This window comes from Muntiacus reevesi, chromosome 5 (genome assembly GCF_963930625.1).
Source record: "Muntiacus reevesi chromosome 5, mMunRee1.1, whole genome shotgun sequence".
In the NCBI taxonomy this organism is placed as follows: Eukaryota; Metazoa; Chordata; class Mammalia; order Artiodactyla; family Cervidae; genus Muntiacus; species Muntiacus reevesi.
In genome coordinates this window covers 99,698,202-99,720,495 of record NC_089253.1, presented here as the reverse complement: position 1 = coordinate 99,720,495, position 22,294 = coordinate 99,698,202, and the positions used below count along the sequence as shown (strand labels likewise).

The window sequence follows — 22,294 nt, the reverse complement described above, 5'->3', positions numbered from 1 at the left end:
GAAAACGGTGCTGATTTCTCACATCCCATCTCTGCCACAGCACTCCAAGGAGATCATCTGTGGCCCTCCCAGCACTCCCTGCACATCTTCCTACTCATCCTGTTGCTGTCTTCACATTTGCCCCGTGGTCTCCCTACCTTTTCTTAAACTTGGTCAGTTCATAGAAGGTTGTGTCATGTTGTCATTTATCTTCAGTTTTCTTATTTTCTAGGAACTTTCTGTAGAAAAGCTCCCCCCCCCCCCCCAAACAAAACAAACCTTAATAATTGACTAAATAACTTGCATGCTCAACTTAGGATAAGCACTACGGCAAAGAATACGAAATCTGCCAAGCTTCTGAGACCAGTTGAAGCTAACTCAAAAATCCTAACACACAGCTGACTGCCAGTGGGCTTCTTGTTGCCATGGGTAGAGTCAGGCACGCACTCCTTCACTGGCACCCAGCCCGCGGGGCTGGGCTCTCGGGTGACTGAGATGCGGAGGGCGCGGTGACACAGGCTGGCTGACCCAGCTCCTGGTCCCCGGGACTGGTAGCTCAGACCTGAGCGTGGCCCTGGTTTTTGGCACATAGCAGAGAAGGGAACGATTTGAACCTGACCTTGCAGAGCAAGTTTTCTGTTTCGTCAGTAGTCGATTGTAGATTTCAGGGATGGCAGATTGGATGCACTCACTTTATAACGTTTTGGTCACACACACCAGCTCTTGATGCCTTTCCTTTAAGTGAATTGTAGATAGAGGCATTGAGCTTCTTTCTTAGTCTGTTTCCTTGTTTGTTTGTTGTTTTTTAATCACAAGCCGATTGCCAGCTTAATGGAGAGGAAACCAGATTGGATATGAGCTTTCTTCTATGCCTCTTCCAGTGTCATGTTTATATATCCAAATGGACATGATCCTCTCAGATTGTTATCTGGCACTAATTTATAACTGTTATATTATTGGAAACGGTATCTGTATGTCAGTGCCCAGGATACATCACAGGCTTGTGCAGATGTATGTCTACACCTAAGTGTGAAAAGAATTTACATATCAGATTTTACACTTCAGTCTCTAATAGAGATTTAAAAAGCCCAACAAATTGGCCTGTTTCTGAGTGTAGAGGTATCATTTCTCCATGCATTATCTGCCTTCCCCCTGATTGATGACTGAGTTGATGGAAAATGACTAGGTTTTATTCATGTTTTTGTGTTGTTCTCAACTTTAAAAGTAATCTACCTCTTAAAATTTGTAGTTTAATACATGTTTGGTGAACTTGTGCCACTTTAACCCTTTCACTATCATTCCCATTTTGTTACATTTCTGTTATGGGGACTTTATGTTGAAATATTGTATAAAGCATTTGTAGCAGTTTAAAAATAAAATATTTAAAATTATTTAAATTGTTTTGGACGCTTCAATTGTATTATATGTGATTTACATTTTACATTTTTGTTTGAGTTGTTAATCTGGAGAGTGTTCTTGTATTGAAGTTTGCTGTTAGTAATTTTATTCTTGTTGGAGAGTGATATAAAAGACTATTCTAAAGAAAACATTAAAATTTACAAAATGACATACAAAAGGGGTTGTCCTTTGATTTTAACCAATGTAGCCTTGAGAGAGAGAGAGGTTAATTATAGACAAGAGTGGTGTTTGCTATGTTTTCCCCTTCCAGCATGAAATAAATCATTTGAGCTTGTCAAATGTATGGAAAGGTTTTTTTATGCTGTTGCTAGCAAGCACTTCATGAAGAGGGGGAATTCAAATGATGCATTTTATATCATTGTAATCAATAAAAAACTTTCTGAAAGCTGTGAAAGGACTGCATTTTGTATATCATTGGGGTCAGTTAAGGGGGAAAATGAAGGTGTATGTAGGAGGGGCATTCACAGGCTGCATCGCTGAAGTGCAGTGCTGAGCACCCCAGCCGACCTCCTCCCACTTGTCTCTACTTGGCATTGATTGAATATTTGTAAATTCATGTCGCTTCTATACCACCTCAAGGGTAGACATGCAGCTGGCCGCTGGTGCAGAACTTAAGTTTGGTAAGAGTGAAATAATTGCCCACGTGGAATGTCAGCTTCCTTTGTATACTTGTGGACATTTCACTCTATAGTCTGGAGACTTTTATTTTTATGGATCCACAAAGAATGAAACAAAGAAGTTGTATCATTTGTGTTAAGTTGCTATGAAATTGCTGTGTTTTTTTGTTTGTTTGTTTTTAAGATTAAAAATGGCTGAAACAGGCAGTTTCATAAAATCCTCCATGGGAGTACTTGTCCTGATACTTTTTATCTGCCTGTGTCCTTGCTGTTTGGGAAAGGGTGGTAAAGCTGAAGGTGGGATCAGCCTCCCTCTTGAGATGTTCACACTTGTGGCTTATGGATTCCCAGCTTAGAAAACCCCAAAAGGCTTAGGAGGCAGGTGTGTGGAAAGAAGTGGAGGCGCGAAGCAGCTTTCAGCATTAGCCCTGTAAGTGCTCTAGAAGCCAAATGCTGAGCCCAGAGCCCAGGGAGGAGCCCCGGATGCTGTGAGCTAGAAGGAGCGCTGCTCTGGGAGAGGATGTGGGCGTCCGCCTCACCCACCTGCTGTCTCTCCAGGCCCTTGACGAAGTACCACCTCTATCCCCCTCCTCGGTGGCTGAGTCTCGGGCAAGTATTTTGCCTCGCCCAGAGTGGGAAATGGGCAAGATGGTCTCCCGAGTTTTCCTTCTAGCAGGAACGCCTTCCAGGCTGTGTGTGCTTACAGATTTCTCATTGGGTCTGAAAGAGCCAGGTGAGGGCTATCATGTCCCCCTGAATGTGGGAATACGCAGATACTTAATCAGGTGAGGATCCCCAAGAAGGTGCTCAAGTCCCTCCACAAGAATGGCTTAGGGTTTAACTCTGTGAAGTTGAAAATTTTTTAAAGCTATTAACTAAAACCTTATGTCCCTGCAGCTATTTGCGAGCATCCGGCAGTGTCTAGGCTGGCTCTTTTAATTTGGATGTTACCAGTACTTTCTAGCGCAGTTTTTTACAAAAATCACAGTAATTTATTGAGTACCTATTGTATACCAGGCTGTGTTCTAGATACATGTTGTGTCCAGTTTACGTCAGTGGACAAAAGTCCCCACCTTTGTGAAGCTTACGTGTGGTGCCGTTCTCCAGTTTTTATTACTTCAAAACCTCCCTCACTTCGTCACAGTTCTCCCAAGGCTAGGAGGTCAAGAAGATGCCTCTACCTTAATATTTGAGGGTGGATATTTAGATAACTGGAGACTTTTAATACGTTAAAGCAACTCTTCTAAAATTATATCTCGGTGCGTTCGATGAGATGGTTAGATTGCATCACCGTCTCAATGGACATGAATTTGAGCCAACTTGGAAATAGTGGAGGACAGAGGAGCCTGGCATGCTGTAGTCCATGGGGTCGCAAAGAGTCAGACATGTTGAACAACAGCAAATGCATTCGTTATTTTATTTCTCTGTATTTTGGCTTGCTCTCCGGCCTCACTTTGGATTGATGGACTTACCATTAGTAACACTTACAAAGGACACTTTGCCTTGAAAGTGGGTTAGAGTACGGATGGGTGAGGACAGGCTGTAACGTGAAGGAAGTGTTATTAGCTCATTTTGTCCAGCTCTTTGCGACCCCATGGATTGTAGCCCACCAGGCTTCTCTGCCCACGGGATTCTCCAGGCAAGAACACTGGTCTGGGTTGCCATTCCCTTCTTCAGGGGATCTTCCCAACCCAGGGATCAAACCCAGGTCTCCTGCGTGGCAGACAGATTCTTTACCATCTGAACCACCGGGGAAGCCCTGAGAAAAGGTTGACTCCCATATAAAAGCCACAGTTAAAGTAGTCCAGAGACCAGGCTGAGGATTGAGGAAAATGGCCTGCCATTTCTGTCATTCATTTTGGAGACATCGCCACGGCCTCCTCTGTCCCCGGCTGCATGAACCCTGCTCCTGCTGCCCCTTTGGGGTCCCGTCTCTGAATGTCCTGCTACAGCACTACTGAGGGGAGTGTGTTCAGGAGCCTCCAGGTGGTGATCAGGCCCCAGCTTGGCGCTTCTCAGACTTAACCCAGAGATGGCGCTCAAGCTTCCAGCTCCAAGGCCCTAAAACCAGCCTTTTGTGTAAAGTGAGACCTACCTGGGCAGGGTGTCAGGTCACCATCCCAGGTGATTTCAGTGCACGCTGAAGAATTTCAGAGTTTATGTGGGAAAGATAATGACTGTGTGTAGCTCTTAATTGCTAAAGTACTTGTGTGTTCTCAACATTGGCAGAATAGGTACCAACAGCATTGTTCACATTTTCTGAAAGCTGGGGGTCTGGTCTTGAGCCTGGGCTATATGCCTGCAGGAGGCAGAGGTGATAGGTCCCCAGGGGAAAAGGAATGGCCAGGCTCTTGTGCAGTTTCTTGCTGAGCGTGTTGCTCAAAGGCCCCTCTTGGGCCCCACCTTCCTGGTGCCTTGACCCTTTTTGGGAGTTTGCCTGCAGGATGTAAGGCCTTAAATACGGCTGTGTTGTGGGATTTTAAAAAAGAAAAAATATATGTTGGTGGAAATAATGACATCCATATTACCATTGAAATTCTTTATAGATGAAAATGTCTAGTGTTCAAAAAATGTTGAATGGAATAGAACCTGAGGTTTGAGTGAGTGTGATAGAGGGACAATGTGAAGCTGCTCATCCCTTCAGGCAAATGCCCACCCAGAGTCCTGTTTGAGGGTCGCCCAACACTGCTCCATGCCACCCGCTGCCACGCACTCCCTGCCTCCAGCCACACCAGTGCCCCTCAGTTCTCCCACTCCCCTCTCTCGTGCCTCTTCCTCTCCAGAAGGTGAGGAAGTGGTCTGATAAGCCCTGGGGTGAATCTGACAGTTTCCAGGTGTTTGCTTTGTGTGAGCTGCTGTGCAGAGCATTTTCTAAACTTGACAAGAATCCCACGAGGTGGGTATCTTTTACAGAAAGAGGAACAGACATCAGGAATGGGGAGTGATTTTTGTTCAGAGGTCACACACAGCTCTCAAGTGGAAAGCTAGAATTTGAACTGCCTTCAAGCTTAACACCTTCCTGTTGATCATTTTTATAGTGTTTTTTTTTTTTTTTTTAAGCTTCATTTTCTCTAAATGTAGAACACAGGACTTTTATAGGACTTGCTAGCGTCTCTAGTGAGGGCCTTTCCAGAATCAGTGAGCAGGTAGACCCATCCCTTCTGGGTAAGCCTTCTTCCTGGTGCTGCAGCACTGTTGATAGTAAGGAGCTGCTCATGGGAACACATCTAGTTTCACTGTTTTAATTGTGGGCCTTGCTGCTTCTTCCATCGTAGAGGTTTTAGGTCCACTTGGCTTCATGGTGGTGCTAAATCATGTCTGATTCTTTTGCGACCTCATGAGCTGTAGCCTGCCAGGCTCCTCTGTCCATGGGATTTCCCAGGTGAGAATACTGGAGTGGGTTGCCATTTCCTTCAACAGGGTCTTCCCGACCCAGGGATCAAACTCATATCTGAATTGTAGGTGGATTCTTTACCGATGAGCTACCAGGGGAGCCCAGTTGGCTTTTTAGATCAGTCTGATTAGTCAACAAAACTGTTTAATAATAATAATGTTATTTGATTTTGGAAGTGGTTCTAAAGCAAGGTCCCCTGGTTCACCAGGAGTATTCTCAGGTGCCATGTGAGAACCTTGACCTGTTTGGCCACAATTGCTTGGGGCTTCCCTTGCTATGTCAGCACATAGTCCATTGAGTGCAAAACGAAGGGTTAAGTTTTTGTCAAAAGTTACTATTAAAATATTGGAGCTTGAAGGGTGTGTAGGTTTTATTTATTTTCTGGATTAAGAATTGAAAAAAAAAAAACATCGTGACACTACAGTAAATTATTAGCTGCTGCAAAAATGACATTCGGTTGTGAACCATTAAAGGACTTGGGAACACTATTATTAAACTTGCTGAACCACTGGGGTGATAGGATTTGTATGAGCTTGTTTTCTGCCTTATTTGGACCAGCTAAATTCCGTTTCAACTGTCTCTTACAGAAAGCGATCTGAAATTCAGGCGGATGGTCCAGAGAACATAGAAGCTTTTAATGGAATAATTCATGCCTGAATGTGCCTTCGCAGGTCCAGCTTATAACCCACAGCAGGATACCAGACAAAGAACCGACATTTTTGAAAATTCCTTGATAGATGCTACCCGGGTTACTCAGTAGGGTGTCATTTCAATATTGACAGAAAGCTACAGATAGAGTTTAAAGTATTGGTTTATGTCCTGAATCAGAACATAATTAAGCATATTTCCGTGTCAGTGTTTAGACAAGAGCCTACTGTATAATAAAGGTTTAGATGACCTCTTGAGTCTTGGCATTAAATCTAAGTGTGAATTTTAAGTGGAAAACATTTTTAAATGACCTAGAGTTTGTTTCACACATAAGTTAATAATAGAAGGGGGTTTAGGCCTTAGGATACAATTCTGGCCTTTTTTTAAAAGTTAGAATTTAAATTGAAAATTGCATTTGTGTCAGTACTTAATACTTGCCAAAAATATAACATTTTAATATTCTCTATTGGAATGAAGTTATTTAAAAGTCATGTGGATTCAATTTTCCTTGCAGTAACATTCTCTTCTCACTTGCTTTTTATAATCATGTCCAATCCTTGCCAGCCCAGCTTGAGTTTAGGGACATTTTCAGATGGGTTCTATTTCCAAAGCTATTATTGGGCCTGTGAATTCAGGCACATTCTCCTATAGTGATTCAGTCAGCCGGCCATTCAGAAAACAGCTTTCACGGTCAGTCCGGATCAGGAAGGTGTTGGTCAGTAGATCTGACAGACTTTGTCCCGTATACAGCAGTTTTCAGAGGACCCTTGTGGTGTAACTGGACACCATGGAGGAGCTGAGGGTATTCCTGGCTGTTCCTTCTCTCCAGGCACTAACTCCCAGGAAGCTCTCTCACCACCTGAGGAAGAACAGTTGCCCTCATTTACAGACAAATCCATCGAGTCTGAGAAGGACCACATCACCTGCATTCTGCCCCACTGCAGTAAACGAAGATTCCAAACCCTGCTGGTTCCAGCTCTTTGCTGCTGTGTGAAACCATCTGATTCACTGGGGTTTTAAGATGGCCTTCCCAGGTGGTGTAGTGGTAAAGAATCTGCCTGCTAGTGCAGGAGACTCAGGCGACATGAGTTCAATCCCTGCGTCAGGAAGTTCCCCTGGAGGAGGAAATGACAACCTGCTCCAGTGTTGTTGCCTGGAGAATACCATGGACAGGAGCGTGATGGGCTACAGTCCATGGGGTCGCAAAGAGTCGGACATGGCTGAGCACACACATCCTACATAATCACTGCATTCCCCAAGTGACTGGCGCTGATGCCATCACCCACAGCGGGGTTCTGTTGGGGAGAATTTGGGGAGCACACTGGAAATAAACATTGGAATGCCTAGCCATCTGGCTGCTAATTCCCTGGGTTCCATGTGTCATTGGTAGGACAGGCTGCTGGCTGAGCCCTGGGCCTGGTCTGTGAGTGGCTGGGCTCGAGGAGGTGGTGTGTGTTCCTCTGAGGCTGATGCCTGTGGTGGTGATGGTGGCCGCTGACCTTTAGTGATCAGGACTTGAATCCTCACAATGATAGAGCCGGGGAGGCCCCATTGAGGAAACAGATGGGATGTAGTGACTGTCCCTGGTGGAAAGAGCCGGAATGTGGTGGGTGATGACTGCTGAGGAACTCTGGGAACAGGCTGCTGAAGAAACTGCTTGCTTTCCAAGGCCCAGGAAAAAAGATTCCTTTATGGAAGCTGACAAAGCTCAGTTTATTTTATAGTTGCTTCAGAGAAACACTCCTAAAGGCCCTCAGATGGTCCTTACTCTCTGTCTGGGCCCCCAGGCACGGCGAATGAGCCTGGGGCGTCTGCGGATGCAGAGGTATCCGGGGAGCTCTGGATGCCTGACCGCACAGGGCCCCTCAGGGTTTTGCTGTGACTTCATTTCAGGCCCTGGGATGTCGCTAAGGACACTGACTGGCCCCAGACACTGGTCTGCTTATCACCTGTCCATCCCAACCTGAAGTACTGCCCTCGTCTCCATCTCCTCCTCCTGCTCTTCTGCTCTCAGAGGCCTTTCACTCATTCATACATTCTTTTCTTGATTTGTGAGCTTGGTTTACTAAATGTGCCCCCTCCTAGAATGAAAGTCTCCCTGAGCAGGAATTTCAGTGTGTTCACTGCTGCATCTCCAGCATCTCCCACACTGCCTGCCTGGTAGCAGCTGCTCAATAAATGTTTGTCAAATGAATAAAATGTTCCTGGCTTCATCCCCTTTTTAGCTCTGTAGCCTTAGGCAAGTTCCTTAACCTCCGAGCCCCACTTTTCCTTTCTGTAAATAGCAGTAACAGTCCATCTGCCCAGGAAGGGTGGTTGTGAAGATCACAGGTGTGCCCGCCCTTGTATGGGTTGCTGTTATCTCTGGAATCTCAGTTTGAATCTGACTCACGGTCGGGGCTGGTACTCAGGTGCAGAGGGCTGGACTTCGGCCAACGATGAGTTTCCATGGCCACACAGGTCGCAGTGGCCAGAACCTACCTTCATCATCTCTTGCCTCCACCCAGAGAAGGAACTCAAGTGTCTGTCACTCTGGCTTCTGCTGCCTATGACCCTGGGGCCCTTTGGTGTGTCTTAGGCAGGCCTGTGCTTCATGTACTGACTGTTGTTCAGTTGCTCAGTCATGTCTGACTCTGCGACCCCATGGACTGCAGCATGCCAGGCTTCTCTGTCCGTCACCAACTCCCGGAGCTTGCTCAGACTCGTGTCTATTGAGTTGATGATGCCATCCACCGTCTTGTCCCCTGTCGCCCCCTTCTTCTGACTAGCTGCTTCCCTTTCTCCCATCAGATAATGAGCCATAAAACGAAATCATTTTTCAAATCATAGTGGGAGAAGAAAAATTCTGTCATCCCCCCGTGTAACTTATTTTCTGTTGGCTTTGAATTTCAAAGTTAAAATGCAAATTTTTAAAAGCTGAGTTTGGAAGAAAACACTTCATTAGCTCTGTGAAACCATGAAAATTTAACAAAGGAACCCTAGTTCACCGAAATGAAAAGGATGGTCACTGATGTTTCCAAGCGCTTGATGGCCACTGTTTTCAGGGCTTTACACATACTGCCCCATTTAATCATTGTACCAACCCTATGAAATACTTTTATGTTCTCCCATTTTACAGATGGGAACCTGCAGCACAGAGGTTGTGTGGCTTGTTAGTACCCAGCTGCCCAGGTGTGGACAAGAAGCACCAGCTAGTTTGAAGGAATTAACACTTATGCTTGAGGTGAACAAAAGTCTTGGTTCTTTCTGCGTGCGTGCTCAGTCATGTCAGACTCTTGAGACCCTATGGACTGTAGCCTACCAGGCTCCTCTGTCTATGGGATTCTCCAGGCAAGAACACTGGAGTGGATTGCCATGCCCTCGGCCGGGGAATCTTCCCAACCCAGGGACCGAACCTACATCTCTAGCATCTCCAGCACTGGCAGGTGGTCGGTCCTTCCTGGTCAAGTCCAATTTGTATGTTCTTGGGAGACCACGCTGAGCAGTCTCAGCCAGCCCGGGTGTGAGGAGCCACCTCATCTGCCAGCTTTGTTAGGGGATGAGCAGATCCAGGCACCAGGGAATTAAACCTTGCTCCCTGGCATCACTTTTTAGTTCTTTTTTTTTCCCTTCTATTTTCATAGGAGTCTTTCCAAGCCATGGTTGGCAAGGGGTTTCCATCTGTGCAAGGGGAGCAGCTGCCAGGGGGGCCCTGAGCAGGATTCCAGGCAGGGTCACGCTCAGGGATCCGGGCCGGGCCAAGTGCCTGGTGTCCGTCTTGGACGCAGGAAGGGGGATGACTCTACGCACAGGCGTTTTGCTGTCAGGTCTAATGAAGCTGCTACTTCCCTCACTTTTAAAAATTGCCCGAACACCATTTCACCTTTCCTGGGAGGCTCAAGGTGACCAGCACCTTGTGTTTGGTGGTGAAGGGACACTCGCAGAGTTGAGGTGTGCAGGATCCAGAAGCTTGAGATGTGGCTCAAGTATTTTTGGAGAAGGTTGTACTTCTCACCATCTCCTTTTTCATCTGTTATTTGTGGATATTGTCTGTATTCCCTTGGCAGCCTTTAGATAGCTTCTGATCATTGTGGGCTGGGAAGCCGGATAGGGGCCCTATTGATGTGATATGTAAATAAGGAGGTGGTTGTGTGTGCTCAGTCAAGTCTGACTTTGCAATCCCATGGACTGTAGCCATGGACGGAACACTCCTCTGTCCACGGGATTTCCCAGGCCAGAATACTGGAATGGGTTGCCACTTCCTACTCCGGAAGGCTCTTCTGACTCAGGGATAGAATCTGCATCTCTTTCATCTCCTGCATTGGCAGGTGGGTTCTTTACCACTAGCATCACCTGGGAATCCTCTGAAGAGGTGCTTAGGACCTAAGAACACCCAGGGACCTCCCTAGTAAGCAAAGTGCAGTGCAGAGAGGGGAGCATTGAGTGTAAAACACTGAACTTGAACAGTAGACTGCTTGCTTGCTTTTAAGCTCACAAAGCACATGTTCTACATGTGGAGAGAATCAAAGGAATGTTTCAGTGACAGGGCACACAATTACTTCCTCAGCAAAAGTTTATTGCTGGAGAAGCACCTTAATTCTGCATTAAAGTTACATCTTTTTTATGGCCATGCCTGTGGTATATCAATTCTTAGTTCCCTGGCGAGGGATTGAACCCAGGCTCCCTACATTGGAAGCACAGAGTCTTAACCAAACTGGACCATCAGGGCAGTCCTTGCACCTTGATCCTTACCTGATGCCTCTGTCCTGTAATCTCTTTTTGGGAGAAATGTTTTATTTGGTGCCAACTGCTCACAGATGATTGAATCTGTAAGGAAACGCCTGGATATTCATTCCATCCCAGGACTTGCCGCCCAGGCTGCTGACCCTGCCTATTATGACTAGATTTTCCTCTAGCTCATGATATTCCTCCAGAAGTTTTTCAGAGTTTCTCTCATAATCAATGCATGGGCTTATAGGTGTTTTCTCCTCCTACCTCCTTCATTCATGTTTGGGCTCCTTTGAATGAACTTTAACCAGTGAGTTTGGTGAGGGGAAGTCTGAGTTAACTTGGCCTTCACGGAGGGGCCAGTTCTTTTGATGTACCTCAATAGATTGGCGTCAGATACTGTAGTTGATTTGTTGGTTCTATTTAGTTACTTCATCACAATAATTAACACTATGTTTATAGCCTTAAAACTAAGAAATTTTAGTTGTTTAGCCCATTGGTGCCAGCCAGCAGCAGGTGTTCCATTAAGGCAATGTTCTGAATCTGGCTGGGCAGGTGCTTAGAGGGGAGAGTAGTTTGCTGGTCTGGTAGGTATTGTATGGTTAATTTCAGCCTGAGGTGGTAAATTTCCTGTGTTCCCAGCTGTGTGAAGGGGACCTAGTTTGGATTATTTCTCCGGGATGTTCACTTAGGGGACCACCTGCATCAGAAAACCACCTAGGAGGCTTATTAAGAATTCCAGACATACTAAACCATCATCTTTGGCAGGGGCGGGTGGTGGGCCTTTGAAGTCTTCCTTTTTATCAGCTTCTCCAATGAGTCTTACCCAGACTTCAGAGTTCCCCTTTGGGTCTTATAAAGGGGGGAAAAGAATGACATGATATCACCACATCTCATCATTTCATTTGCTTCTGGTTTTCATTTTTAATTATTTTCCTTTGCTTTTTCAGTCTTTTTGATATCTTCATGACATTTTTCATCTCTGAATGCTTATATAATAAAACACCCTGTGACAGATGAGCCAGGGCCACCAGAGAATTAGAAGAATCACTTCTGAGGGTCAGAGCCGAGGTGACCCTTGAGGATCCCTTGCCTTGCTCATTGTTGCTCTTCGTGTATCTTTTTGAGGGGAATATATGACATTAGGCCATTAACTGGTACAAGACTAGTATCACAGAGAGCCCTGCTGGTGCTGTGTTCACTCCACCCTACACCTACTGCAGCACCCAGCACACAGTAGGTACTTAGCGGTGTTGTTGTTTAGTCGCTAAGTCATGTCCGACTCTTGTGACCCCACGGACTGTAGTCCACCAGGCTCCTCTGTCCATGGGATTTCTCAGGCAAGAATACTGGAGTGGGTTGCCATATCCTTCTCCAGTGGATCTTCCCGACCAAGGGAATGAACCTGTGTTTCCTGCATTCGCAGGCGAGTTCTTTACCACTGAGCCCCCAGGGAAGTGCCACAACAAGGTCCTCCTCCCTCTGTCTCCGGTTTTACCTCTGACATCTACTAAGGAGTCCCTCTCAAGTAGACCCTCTGCAATACATGGCCATGGATGGCTTCTCTTGCATGTTTTGTTATTTCTGCTCAAAATGAGGAACGCCTCCCTCTGGGAGCCTAAATGCTGTTTGGTTTCACGATGCCATACTCACTTGGCGGGGCTGTGCCAAACAAAGTTATTGCCCAGACTGGACTCAGAGCACATCTCACTCCCCTGGGCTGCTTCTCTGACACACCCGTGAGTCAGAGCCAGTGTAATGGGATCCAGCCAATGGAGTCAGAGGGCTGCACACAAGCCCTTGAGGAAGGCAGCACAGAGGTCTTCCATTTGCAGGTCATCAAGTCACATGTTCACCGTGACCTAAGGAATAATTGGCGTTGGTGCACTTTGCAGAGACAGGAGCCAGAGGGTGGGGTGGTGCCAGACATCTTTCTGAACTGCTGTTAGGATCTGAGCCGTGGATAAAACGAGATAAGACCCGAGGCTCAGTTGGTTTTCATTTAACCAACCCAGCATGTTCTTGGATGCCCCTCACTCCCCCAATGACACAGGGAGCACCCATGCCCTTTGATGCCCAGCTTTAAATGTAGGCAAGAGTCAGCTCTATTTGTTTCCAAACCTGTTTATGCCACTATTTTAACAATGTTTTATAATAATACAAACATAATCATGTGTATGGCTTCCCCGGTGGCTCAGCCTGCGAAGCAGGAGATGCAGCAGGAGTGGTGGGTTCGATCCCTTGGTCGGGAAGATCCGGTGGAGGAGGAAATGACAACCCACTCCATATTGCCTGGGAAATCCCATGGACAGAAGAGCCTGGCAGGCTATAGTTCATGGGGTTGCAAAGAGTTGGACACGACTTGAGAGACTAAAAAACAACAACGATTGTGTTTATAATAAACATAGTAATAAACATGTCAGTATTATTGGATGTGTATGATTTAATAGTACCCAAGCCTATGAAATATGAACATAGAGTTTTTTTTTATGAAAAGCAAAGTCGGATGCTGAGAAAGGCTCATGGTAATTTGCTTAAAAACCTACCATTTCAATTAGGTGTGAGTGGAAACGTTGAAAAATTCACATAAAGACAAACATTTTGCACTCAAGTTGCTCTTAAAAATTTCTTAAGTTCTTGCTCCACTTCAAGCAGTAAGTGGAGAATAACTATGTGATGCATTATCGGTGTGGTTTAGTTAAGAAAGATGGTAGATCTTGGCCCTTCATTCATTCATTAATTCGTCTATTGACTCAAGAATGTGGGGCCAATGCCTGCTGTCATGTGTTGGGCATTGTTCCAGGAGGATGTCGCAGTGAACAGAACTGACAAAATTCCCCACCCTCGTGGAACTCCTGTCCCGCTGGGAGAGACAGACGGTGAACAAGCAAGTAACTGTATAGAATGTCAGCTGATGAATGCTGTGGGGAGAAGTGAAACGGAAAGGGGAGTAGAGTTTTAAGTGAAATGAGGGCTGCCATGTAAATGTAGCCTGACTGTAAAGGGACTATATGTATATATAGAGAGAAGAGGGGGTGGGGAGGGAGAAGGGAAACGACGCCTGTGAATATAGGGCAGGAAAGCCCTTGGCAGAGGGGACAGCAAGTGCAAGGGTCCTGAGGTAGCAGCATCTGTGCTTAGGGGACCAGGTCACAGAGAAGACCAGGAGGAGTCCAGGGAGGTAACCAGGGGCCAAATTATATTGGCTCATGCAGTTCTTGGGAAGATTTCGCTTTTATTCTGAGTGAGTGGGAGTCATTGAAGGGTTTTGAAGGGAAGAGTCATATGATATGACTTGCTTTTTGAGAGAATCACTCTGGCTGATGTATTAAGAATAGGCTGAAAGGAACCAAAAGTAGAAATACTAGGAGGTGTGCACAATAACCCAGGTAAGAAACAGTGGTGGTTGGACTGGAATGTAGCAGTGGGGGTGGTGAGTAGCAGTGGATTTCTGGATATCTTCTGAGGGCAGAGCCTCAACATTTGCTGAGAATTGGACGAAAGAAGTCAAGGATTATGACAGGTGTTTCTGCCTCCGCATCCAGAGGAATAGAGTTGCCATTCAGTGATGAGGTGATGGAGCCAGTTTGTGGGGTACTTGTGTGCTGGGAATTCAGTGTAGGGGCATGTTAAGTTTGAGATGCCATTAGACACTCAAGGGGACAGGAGTTGAATACACAGGTTTGCGTTTTAGAGGAAGGGACCCAGCTGGAAATGTATTAATAAATTTGAGAGTCCTCAAGGGTACCCATGAAACTGAAAACCATGAAGCTGGCATCTCCCGGGAGTGAGTGCAGATAAAGAGGAGCAGCCCAGAACTGAGGCTGGGGGAGCTCCAGTGTGAGGTTGGGGAGGTCTGGGAGAGCCTGGCAGTGTCCTGGGGCTGCTCTGCCATCCGGTGCAGGGGACCTTCATGGGCTGCAGGCTCCTCTCCTGGATTTGAGTTGGTGCTCTCCGCTTTGCTCTCGTAAGTGGTTCTCCTCTTCACCATCGTAGAACATTTTGGGGCCTGCGGTGCTGGTGGACATGGCCCCCGGCCTCGTCCAGGTAGACACGCCAGCCAGAGTCACCCCAACTTTGCTGCCACTCCTCCAGGGGGGTGGACCGTTTCTGCCTGAGAAACCATCTGCAGCAAGCCACGGGGACCCCAGGAAAATGCAGGGCCGCTCACAAAACTCTCAGACCGGCTTCCTGTAAGAAGCAAGAGATCCTACATCTGTAGTTTGCGGTTCAGAAAAGGCCCGAGGAACAGACTTCATGAGCTCTTTCCCCAGTCTTTTTCCCATCTGCAAACTCCCCAAATCCCCTGGTGTAAAACTTGCTTTGAGACTCAGGCAGAAAAAAAGAGGATAGGAAACATGTGAGGGTGAGGGTAGGTCGTAACAAAGTAACAATCCCCTCTCTGTCCCCAGGAGTGGCCTTCAGAGACAGAAATGATCCCTTCTAGAAACCCTGTCTCTCTTCTTGCTGGGGTAAAGTAAGTTACACATTTTTTTGCTCTCTTTTTCCTTCCCTCCCCTCCCACGTCCAAATGAAGCGAAGCAAAGGGCAACATGGTAAAGTGAAGCCAGAACGTGTCCTGTACTTTCCACAGAACCCAAGGCTCAGTCAGCAGAAACTATTGGAGGTGCATGCAAAGCACCCCTACCCCTCAACACACAGTGTTTCTGCAGTCAGTTCCCTTGTTCTGAGCTCTCATATCCTCTCCTTTTGCTCCTTCCTGCTAATCACACTTTGTAATTTTATGTTTGCTTTTGTATTATGCAGGTAATGACCTTCTCCTTCAAGGTCACATACCCAGTGTTCTAGACACCAGGTCTGTTCACTTTGCTGCTCTAACCCTATGCCCGGCATGGGGTCTGGTATATAACAGATGCTTGGTGGATCAGTGCTGATAATCAGGAGGATGCTCGGTCTTGTTTAGCGTGTGGACAAGGCTCACTCCCCTTCATAGGCCCGGAGGACACCTCTCCATGATGGCACATGATGCCACGCGTACATGTGCAGAGTTGAAAATCTGGCTCCCAAAGAGAATAAGAACTCACATTCAGGACGTGTTGCTTCATGTGGCTGATCTTAGAAATTTTCTGTCTAAAAAGGCTAAATTGAAAAACAACAAAACACACCAAACTTTGGAGTGCTTAATGGGTAGCCTCTGAAGTTCAGCATAACCCAAACCATGCCCTTGCAGTCTCTGTGCCTTCAGAGTTCATGTCTGCCCAGCACTCCACTGTGCCCTGCAACACCAGGCAAGCACAGAGCAGTCGGTCAGTACATAGTTATCAGATAAATGAGGAATGTACTTTTGGGGTGAACGACGGCCTGCACCCTCCTCTTGGGAACCTGCACTGGCCTGTGGGCATGTGAACCCCACCCCCCCACCCCCAGAGTCAGTAAACGACTCTGACTTCAACCCCACGCCTGCTTCTCGCCAGTCAGCTGTGTGTTGTTGGGCAAGGTGCCGAACCTCTCAGTGCCTTTGTTCCTCACTCGTACACTGAGGCAGTACTCATCTCACGGGCATCTCGTGGAGACTGCATTTGTTATTCCACGTAAGGCCACAGGCACTGCGCTTAGCATGCAGTCAGCACGGACATGCTAGCTGCTATAACGAGCATGGGTGACAAGAACCCGTGAAGCATCTGGGCAAACCTGTTCCACTGAACCTCAGTTTGGGAGATGCTGATCAGGAGGAAGGAAAATCAGAAAGGGTCTCATTCCCCGTCTGCCAGCATGAGACTGTGAGCTCCTCAGGAGTGTCTGGATGGTGCCTCATGCCTGTCCCCTGCAGGGAGGGAGCCCTCTACAAGTGAGCGGTTCCCAAACCAAATGGAGTGCAAGATCCTAGTGAGGGCCGAGCAGCCCAGAGAGGAGTCAACGGCCTGTGTCCAAGTCATTTATCATCTATAGGTCACCTCCGTCTCCCGCTCTGTTAAAAAAAAAAAAAAGGGTGAACTGTCCCAACCCTGGCCACCGGACTCCCTCTTTCAGGTCAGCTGGGATTCAGGGTGCAGGCCTTGGGGATCTCGGGGCAGAGATGGGGAGAAGGCTCAGGAGCGGGGCTCTGTCCAGTCGCCTTCACCCTTGAGGAGGATGCCTGTAGGCCCACAGCGCCCCTGTCCTTTGGGCAGCGTCATCACTCACTGATTCATATCAGGTTCAGGCACATAGCAAGCGTGTCTTTCCCCTGGTTGTGCCAGCCCTGCATCTGGGACGCCCTGCCAGCCAGGCACGCCCACGCCTCCCGGGACAGGCTGGTCAAGATGCCTTGGGTAGCAAAGAGCCCCTAAGCTCCCTCAAGGCTTTCATTCACGGCAGCCCCTTCTTCTCGTTGACATCCTCGGACAGGCAGCACGCATCAAGTTTTAGAAATCCTGTGATCAGGACTCTCAGTCCAAACAAATCCAGACCATGCGAGGGTTTATCCCTGGAGTTGATTTAATCTTTTAACTTCTTTGGTCTTAGACAACTCTAAAAGATGGAGTGTTCGTAATAATTAAATTTTAGTGTCCTTATAGAATTTTACAGTTTCAAAGAGCGTTCCCATCTGTACCTCATGGGAGCCTGTTTCTGTCCCAAATTGGGAATCTGTTTTCTATGCATCCGTCGGTCTTGTCACACTTGCATTTGTTCCTTTTTCTTTTTGGCTTCCCTCCCGTTCTTACAAGTTTCCTTTTGAAGAAAGCAGACTGTTTTGGCTCATCTAGAGAAGAGAAGGGCCAGCATCTGGTCTTGAACCGAGTGGTTCCAGGAAAAAAAAGGCAGTGAGCGGCAGAGATGCGGCCAGGGGTCAGAGCTGAGCGCCAAGGGGTCTGCTCCTTTCTACCTCCTGTCTGGGCTGCTCATCCCCAGCTCGCACCTCACAGACCATGACATCTCCTGCAGGTGTGACATCCTTCAGACATGATCCACTGCTCTGAGTGGAGTGGGGAGGGTGTGCTGGGGACCCTGGTTTGAGTGGGGTGGTGAGAGCAACCTTCTGGGAAGATACTGCCTTCAGTGATTTGGTCTTGGAGCGACACAACCAGGCGCAGTTAGGGTTGGACTGCATGGGGAGCCCGGCTCCTGGTCTGCCTTTATCGTTTAGGGAACCGTGTCTGAGCACCTCCTGGTGGCAGGTAGGAGGTGGGTGAGAAGTGCATAGACTCTCCGTACTCTCCATGACTGAGTCCCCGGGGGAAGCAGGCGAGTGGAGGCAATGACAAAGCTGGGAGTGCCCTTGTCCAGGCCATGCCTAGGAGGCTGCCTGCCCCCCTGGGTTGCTTTTGCCCAAGTCCTTCGGGGCCTCAGGCTGCCCTTCCTCATTGTCCCCTACAGAGCAGTACAACCAGGCATTCTTGGTCCTTCCCAAGAAAAGCTTGCTCTGTGACCTTGAGCAGGTTACCATCTTGTTCTGGTTCATCGTCCTCATCTGAGAGTGATGGGCTGCTGACTTGGCCTCTGGGGTCCCCTGCCCTTTGCCTATCCTGGCAGGGCCAGAGGCAGCCACAGCCAGGATCTCCCAGCCAGGAAACTTTCTTTGGCAGAGGCCATTGCTGGCTGGGCCAGCCTTCCTATTGACCGGCTTGTGTCATGAGCTGTCATGTGTTTGGAGTTAAAGTCCAGCAGGGTTGGGGAACACATGGCCTCTGCAGATCTAAGAAAGTGAAATGAAAGTGTCAGTTGCCCGGTCGTGTCTGACTCTTTGCGACCCCATGGAGCCTGCCAGGCTCCTCTGTCCATGGATTTCCCAGGCAAGAATATTGGAGTGGGTTGCCATTTCCTTCTCCAGGGGATCTTCCCGACCCAGGAATCGAACGTGGGTCTCCTGCATTGCAGGCAGTTCTTCACCAGAGAAGCCTGAAGACCTAAGAACCTGGCTTAAAAGCCTCAAGACCCAGGCGTGGTCTTTTGGAGCCAGCCCCAGCCCATGGCCACCCTCAGGGCTGATGATAGGGAAGGGAGCTGCCTGCGGAGAGGCAGACTTCAGTTCTGGGGTCAGATCTCTGTGAATCCTGTCTTCCTTTCTAACTTTCCTTCTTTCCGTTCTATTCACACCTCTCTGTGACCTACAAAGAGCTACTTAACCTCCCTTGCAATTGTCCCCTCAGCCATAAAAAGGCACAAGAAGCCATCTCACATGGTTAAGGGAATCATCTCACATGATTAAATGGAAAAAACCACCTAAGCCACCTGGAGAAGAAAATGGCAATGTCTTCCAATATTCTTGCCTAGGAAACCCCACAGAGAGGAGCCTGGTGGGCTACAGTCCGTGGGGTTGAAGAAAGATCTGGACACGACTTAGTGACTAAACGACAAACAACAATCTAAGCTACCAGGGCCCGAGATGCCAACCCTTTGAGTGTTAGTTGAAGAACCACAGCAACTGCCCCAGGCCAGGGGTTTTGAATGGCTGCCCCATCCCCTAAGGACCACTCTCACTTCCCTTCCCCCAGCCCTCCCACTGCAAAGATTTTCCCTGTATGGCTTCACTAGGCACTGGGTCCTGCCCCAGATTTCAGAGCTAGGCCACCCAAGCACGCTTCCTGCACCTGACGACCGCAGGGGTTTTCCCCCAGCCCCATGCTCCACCAGTTTCAGCACACAGGTGCCTTTCCAGGAATCTTACAAAAAATGTAGGTTCTGGGACTTCCCTAGAAGAGTTAAGACTCTGCAGTTCTGCGGCAGAGGGCACAGGTTCCATCACTGGTCAGGGAACTAAGATCCTACCGGCCAAGCAGCATGGCCAAAATAAATAACTTAAAAAAAAAAAAAAAATCTAGATTCTGACTCAGAAGGTCAGATGAGGGCTGAGTAGCTGTCTTTCTAACAAGCTCCCAGAGACTACTGATGCTGGTCTGAGGACCACACTTTGAATAGATGGATTCAGACTGAGGCTCTGAACAACTGGCTTTTAAAATCCTCCATGCCTGGACTCCAGACAGCTAAATCAGAACCCGTAAGACTGAGGAGGGGGCAGGCACCAAGACTGTTTTCTTGTCTCCAGTGTTGGAGTCTGAGATCCGCTGCCAGGGCTCCTCTGAGCTGACACGGTTCCACCCAGAGCTGCCTTCTGGCATCGTGGGTGGCCATGTGGTCGTTCAGTGGACAGAGGTCACTCCTTCAGGCCCTTTGGAGTATTGAAAAGAGATCTTTGATCCCCATCACTACAAGGACTCTGTCCGGAAAGGGACCCAAGCTTTGGTGTCAGGTGGTCTTTCAGATCTTGGCTGTACCCCTTTTGGCCGAGACAGCATGTTCGTGGGGCCTCCTCACCTCTCTTGAGCCTCCGTCTCCTCCTCTCTGAGATGCAGGTCATCACCATCCCATCCAGGAATGAAGGCCCTACAGTAACTTCTGGGGCATAGTTGTTCAGTCACTCAGCCGTGTCCGACTCTTTGCGACCCCATGGACTACAGCACGCCAGGCTTCCCTGTCCTTCACCATCTCCTGGAGCTTGCTTAAACTCATGTCCATGGAGTCGATGATGCCATCCAACCACTTCGTCCTCTGTCATTTCTCCTGCCCTCAATCTTTCCCAACATCATGGTCTTTTCCAATGAGTCAGTTCTTCATGTCAGGTGGCCAAAGTATTGGAGCTTCAGCTTCAGCATCAGTCAAGTCCTTCCAATGAATATTCAGGTTGATTTCCTTTAGGATTGACTGGCTTGATCTTGGTGCAATCCAAGGGACTCTATGCTCCTGGAGAAGACCAGGGCATATTAGGCACTCAATAAATGACACAATTACCTTTTCCCCTTGTTTGACATCCTCATTTTACCAGGAAGACTACCATGGTTCACAGAGGTGGAAGCATTTCCAGAGGTCACATAGCAAGTTATGGGTGGTAGTTCAAGGACTGAAGTTCAGACTCCGGTATCCCAGGACTGTTCCTCTACTCCCACCCCTGACTCTCAATCTGGGGGCGGTCCCATTCGAGTGGGCGAGGCCTCCCTGGAGCCGAAGGTGGAGCCTGCTTCGGAAGCCAACCCATTCCCGGAAGTGGTGGGTACCAGGAAGCAGGTGGTGGGTACCAGGAAGCAGGTAGTGGCTCCCTCGGCTCCCATCTATTGAGGCTTCCCCCGCCTCCAGGGATTGTCAACGTCATCTCAGCTTATCTCACCTGGGCATCGGCTTGCATACCCTTTGCCTCTCCCTCGCTGCCTGCAAAAGTGCTGAACGTCAGACTCTGACTTGAGATGAATCACTCTCTGAGAATTTACGGAGGGTTATGTAAGACTCCGCGGCGGCTGCGTGGCCAGCCAGCTCTGGGGGTTGTGTCCCGAGAGATTCCTCCTGACCTGACTCATGCAGGCGGAAGAGGCAAACAGGGGGGTGCAGGCAGGGATCTCTGCTCAGAAGCCCCAGGCGGCCTGGTGGGGAGCACGGTGGGGACCCCGGAGACCCCAAGAGCCTGTCCTGGAACCGGCAGCCCCTTCCCTTGACCTTGAACTCCTTGTGGGGGCTCTCTGGGCCCCTGTCCCCATTTCCTCTCCTCTCCATCCCTCTTGAGCTCACTTCTCTCAGGTATTTGTCTCCACCATGTCCTGGAAGCTGCTGTTACTAAGGTTACCCGCAGCCTCTGGGCAACTAAATGCCGCGATCGGTTCTCTTATCTTTCTTGACACGTACGCAGAGTTGGACACTGTTAATTCTTCTTCCTCCTTGAAATACATGTCGACTCGGACACCACTCTCACGGTCATCCCCTATTCCTCCACATCCCATCCTGAGTCCCTGGACCCCCACCCCCACCTGTTTCCCCTCCCCCCAGCCTGTCCAGTCCACCTAAATTCTGACCTACCCCAAACTCATTAGTTTCATTTAATTCACCCTCTTTGAGGTCTCCTTTGGGTGTCTAGTGAACGTTGCAAAGGTAATCCTTTCAAAACATACCTCCCCACCAAGTTTTCTCTTGTCTTCCCCTTCTCAGTTAAACAAACTACCCACCCTGGAATCTGTCTAGACTTTCATCCACCTGCCCCACCCGCAACATCCAGCTCCAAAATGTATCCCAAATCCACTGCTCATTTCTCAATGTCCTTGGCCACCATCTTGCTGGACTAACCGGTCTCCCAGCTCTGTTCTTCCTTATCCTGCTGTGTCCAACACAGTGGCCACATCGGGTCACGTCACTTGCTGCCCAGAGGGATAGCCTGGCTCCCAACTAACCCAGGCCTATAAGACCCTCCTCTCCACCCCCTCTTCCCTCTCTGACGTTCCGGCCTAGTGAGGAGATGCTCTCGGGAGGTGGGGGCAGGTGGGCTCAGCCTCCCCAGATGTCAGGGAACCTGGGGGCAGCCCTCATCCTGCTCACCTTCCCTCACCTGCGGGCACCACCCATATGGCACCTGTCCCCAGTCTGACCTGGGAAGGCAGCCTCTTGTGTTAACTACTCTTCCTGGACAGTTGCAGGGCATCCGGGCATCTTTGCATATTCATCAGCTTTGGACTTCTCTGTGAATTGCCTTTTCATGTCATTAAATGATCTGTTCAGTGATTGGCAGCTTTAGCTCATTTCTATTAAGCATGCCTTAGTTTCTGTTGCTACT

General features: G+C 48.4%; 1 protein-coding gene across 4 annotated transcripts in view; it reads left to right on the top strand.

The window, feature by feature from the left end:
* PRDM2 (PR/SET domain 2) overlaps positions 1 to 22,294 on the top strand; it is a 133,796-nt gene that overhangs the window by 96,784 nt on the left and 14,718 nt on the right. The window contains exon 9 of one of the 4 annotated variants that reach the window (XM_065936050.1): positions 15,177 to 15,241. The exons of the other annotated variants lie outside the window; for them this stretch is intronic. Coding sequence (XP_065792122.1) covers positions 15,177 to 15,201 — 25 coding nt within the window. The 3' untranslated portion in view covers positions 15,202 to 15,241. The remainder of the gene's footprint in view (positions 1 to 15,176; positions 15,242 to 22,294) is intronic. 4 annotated transcript variants of the gene reach the window in all.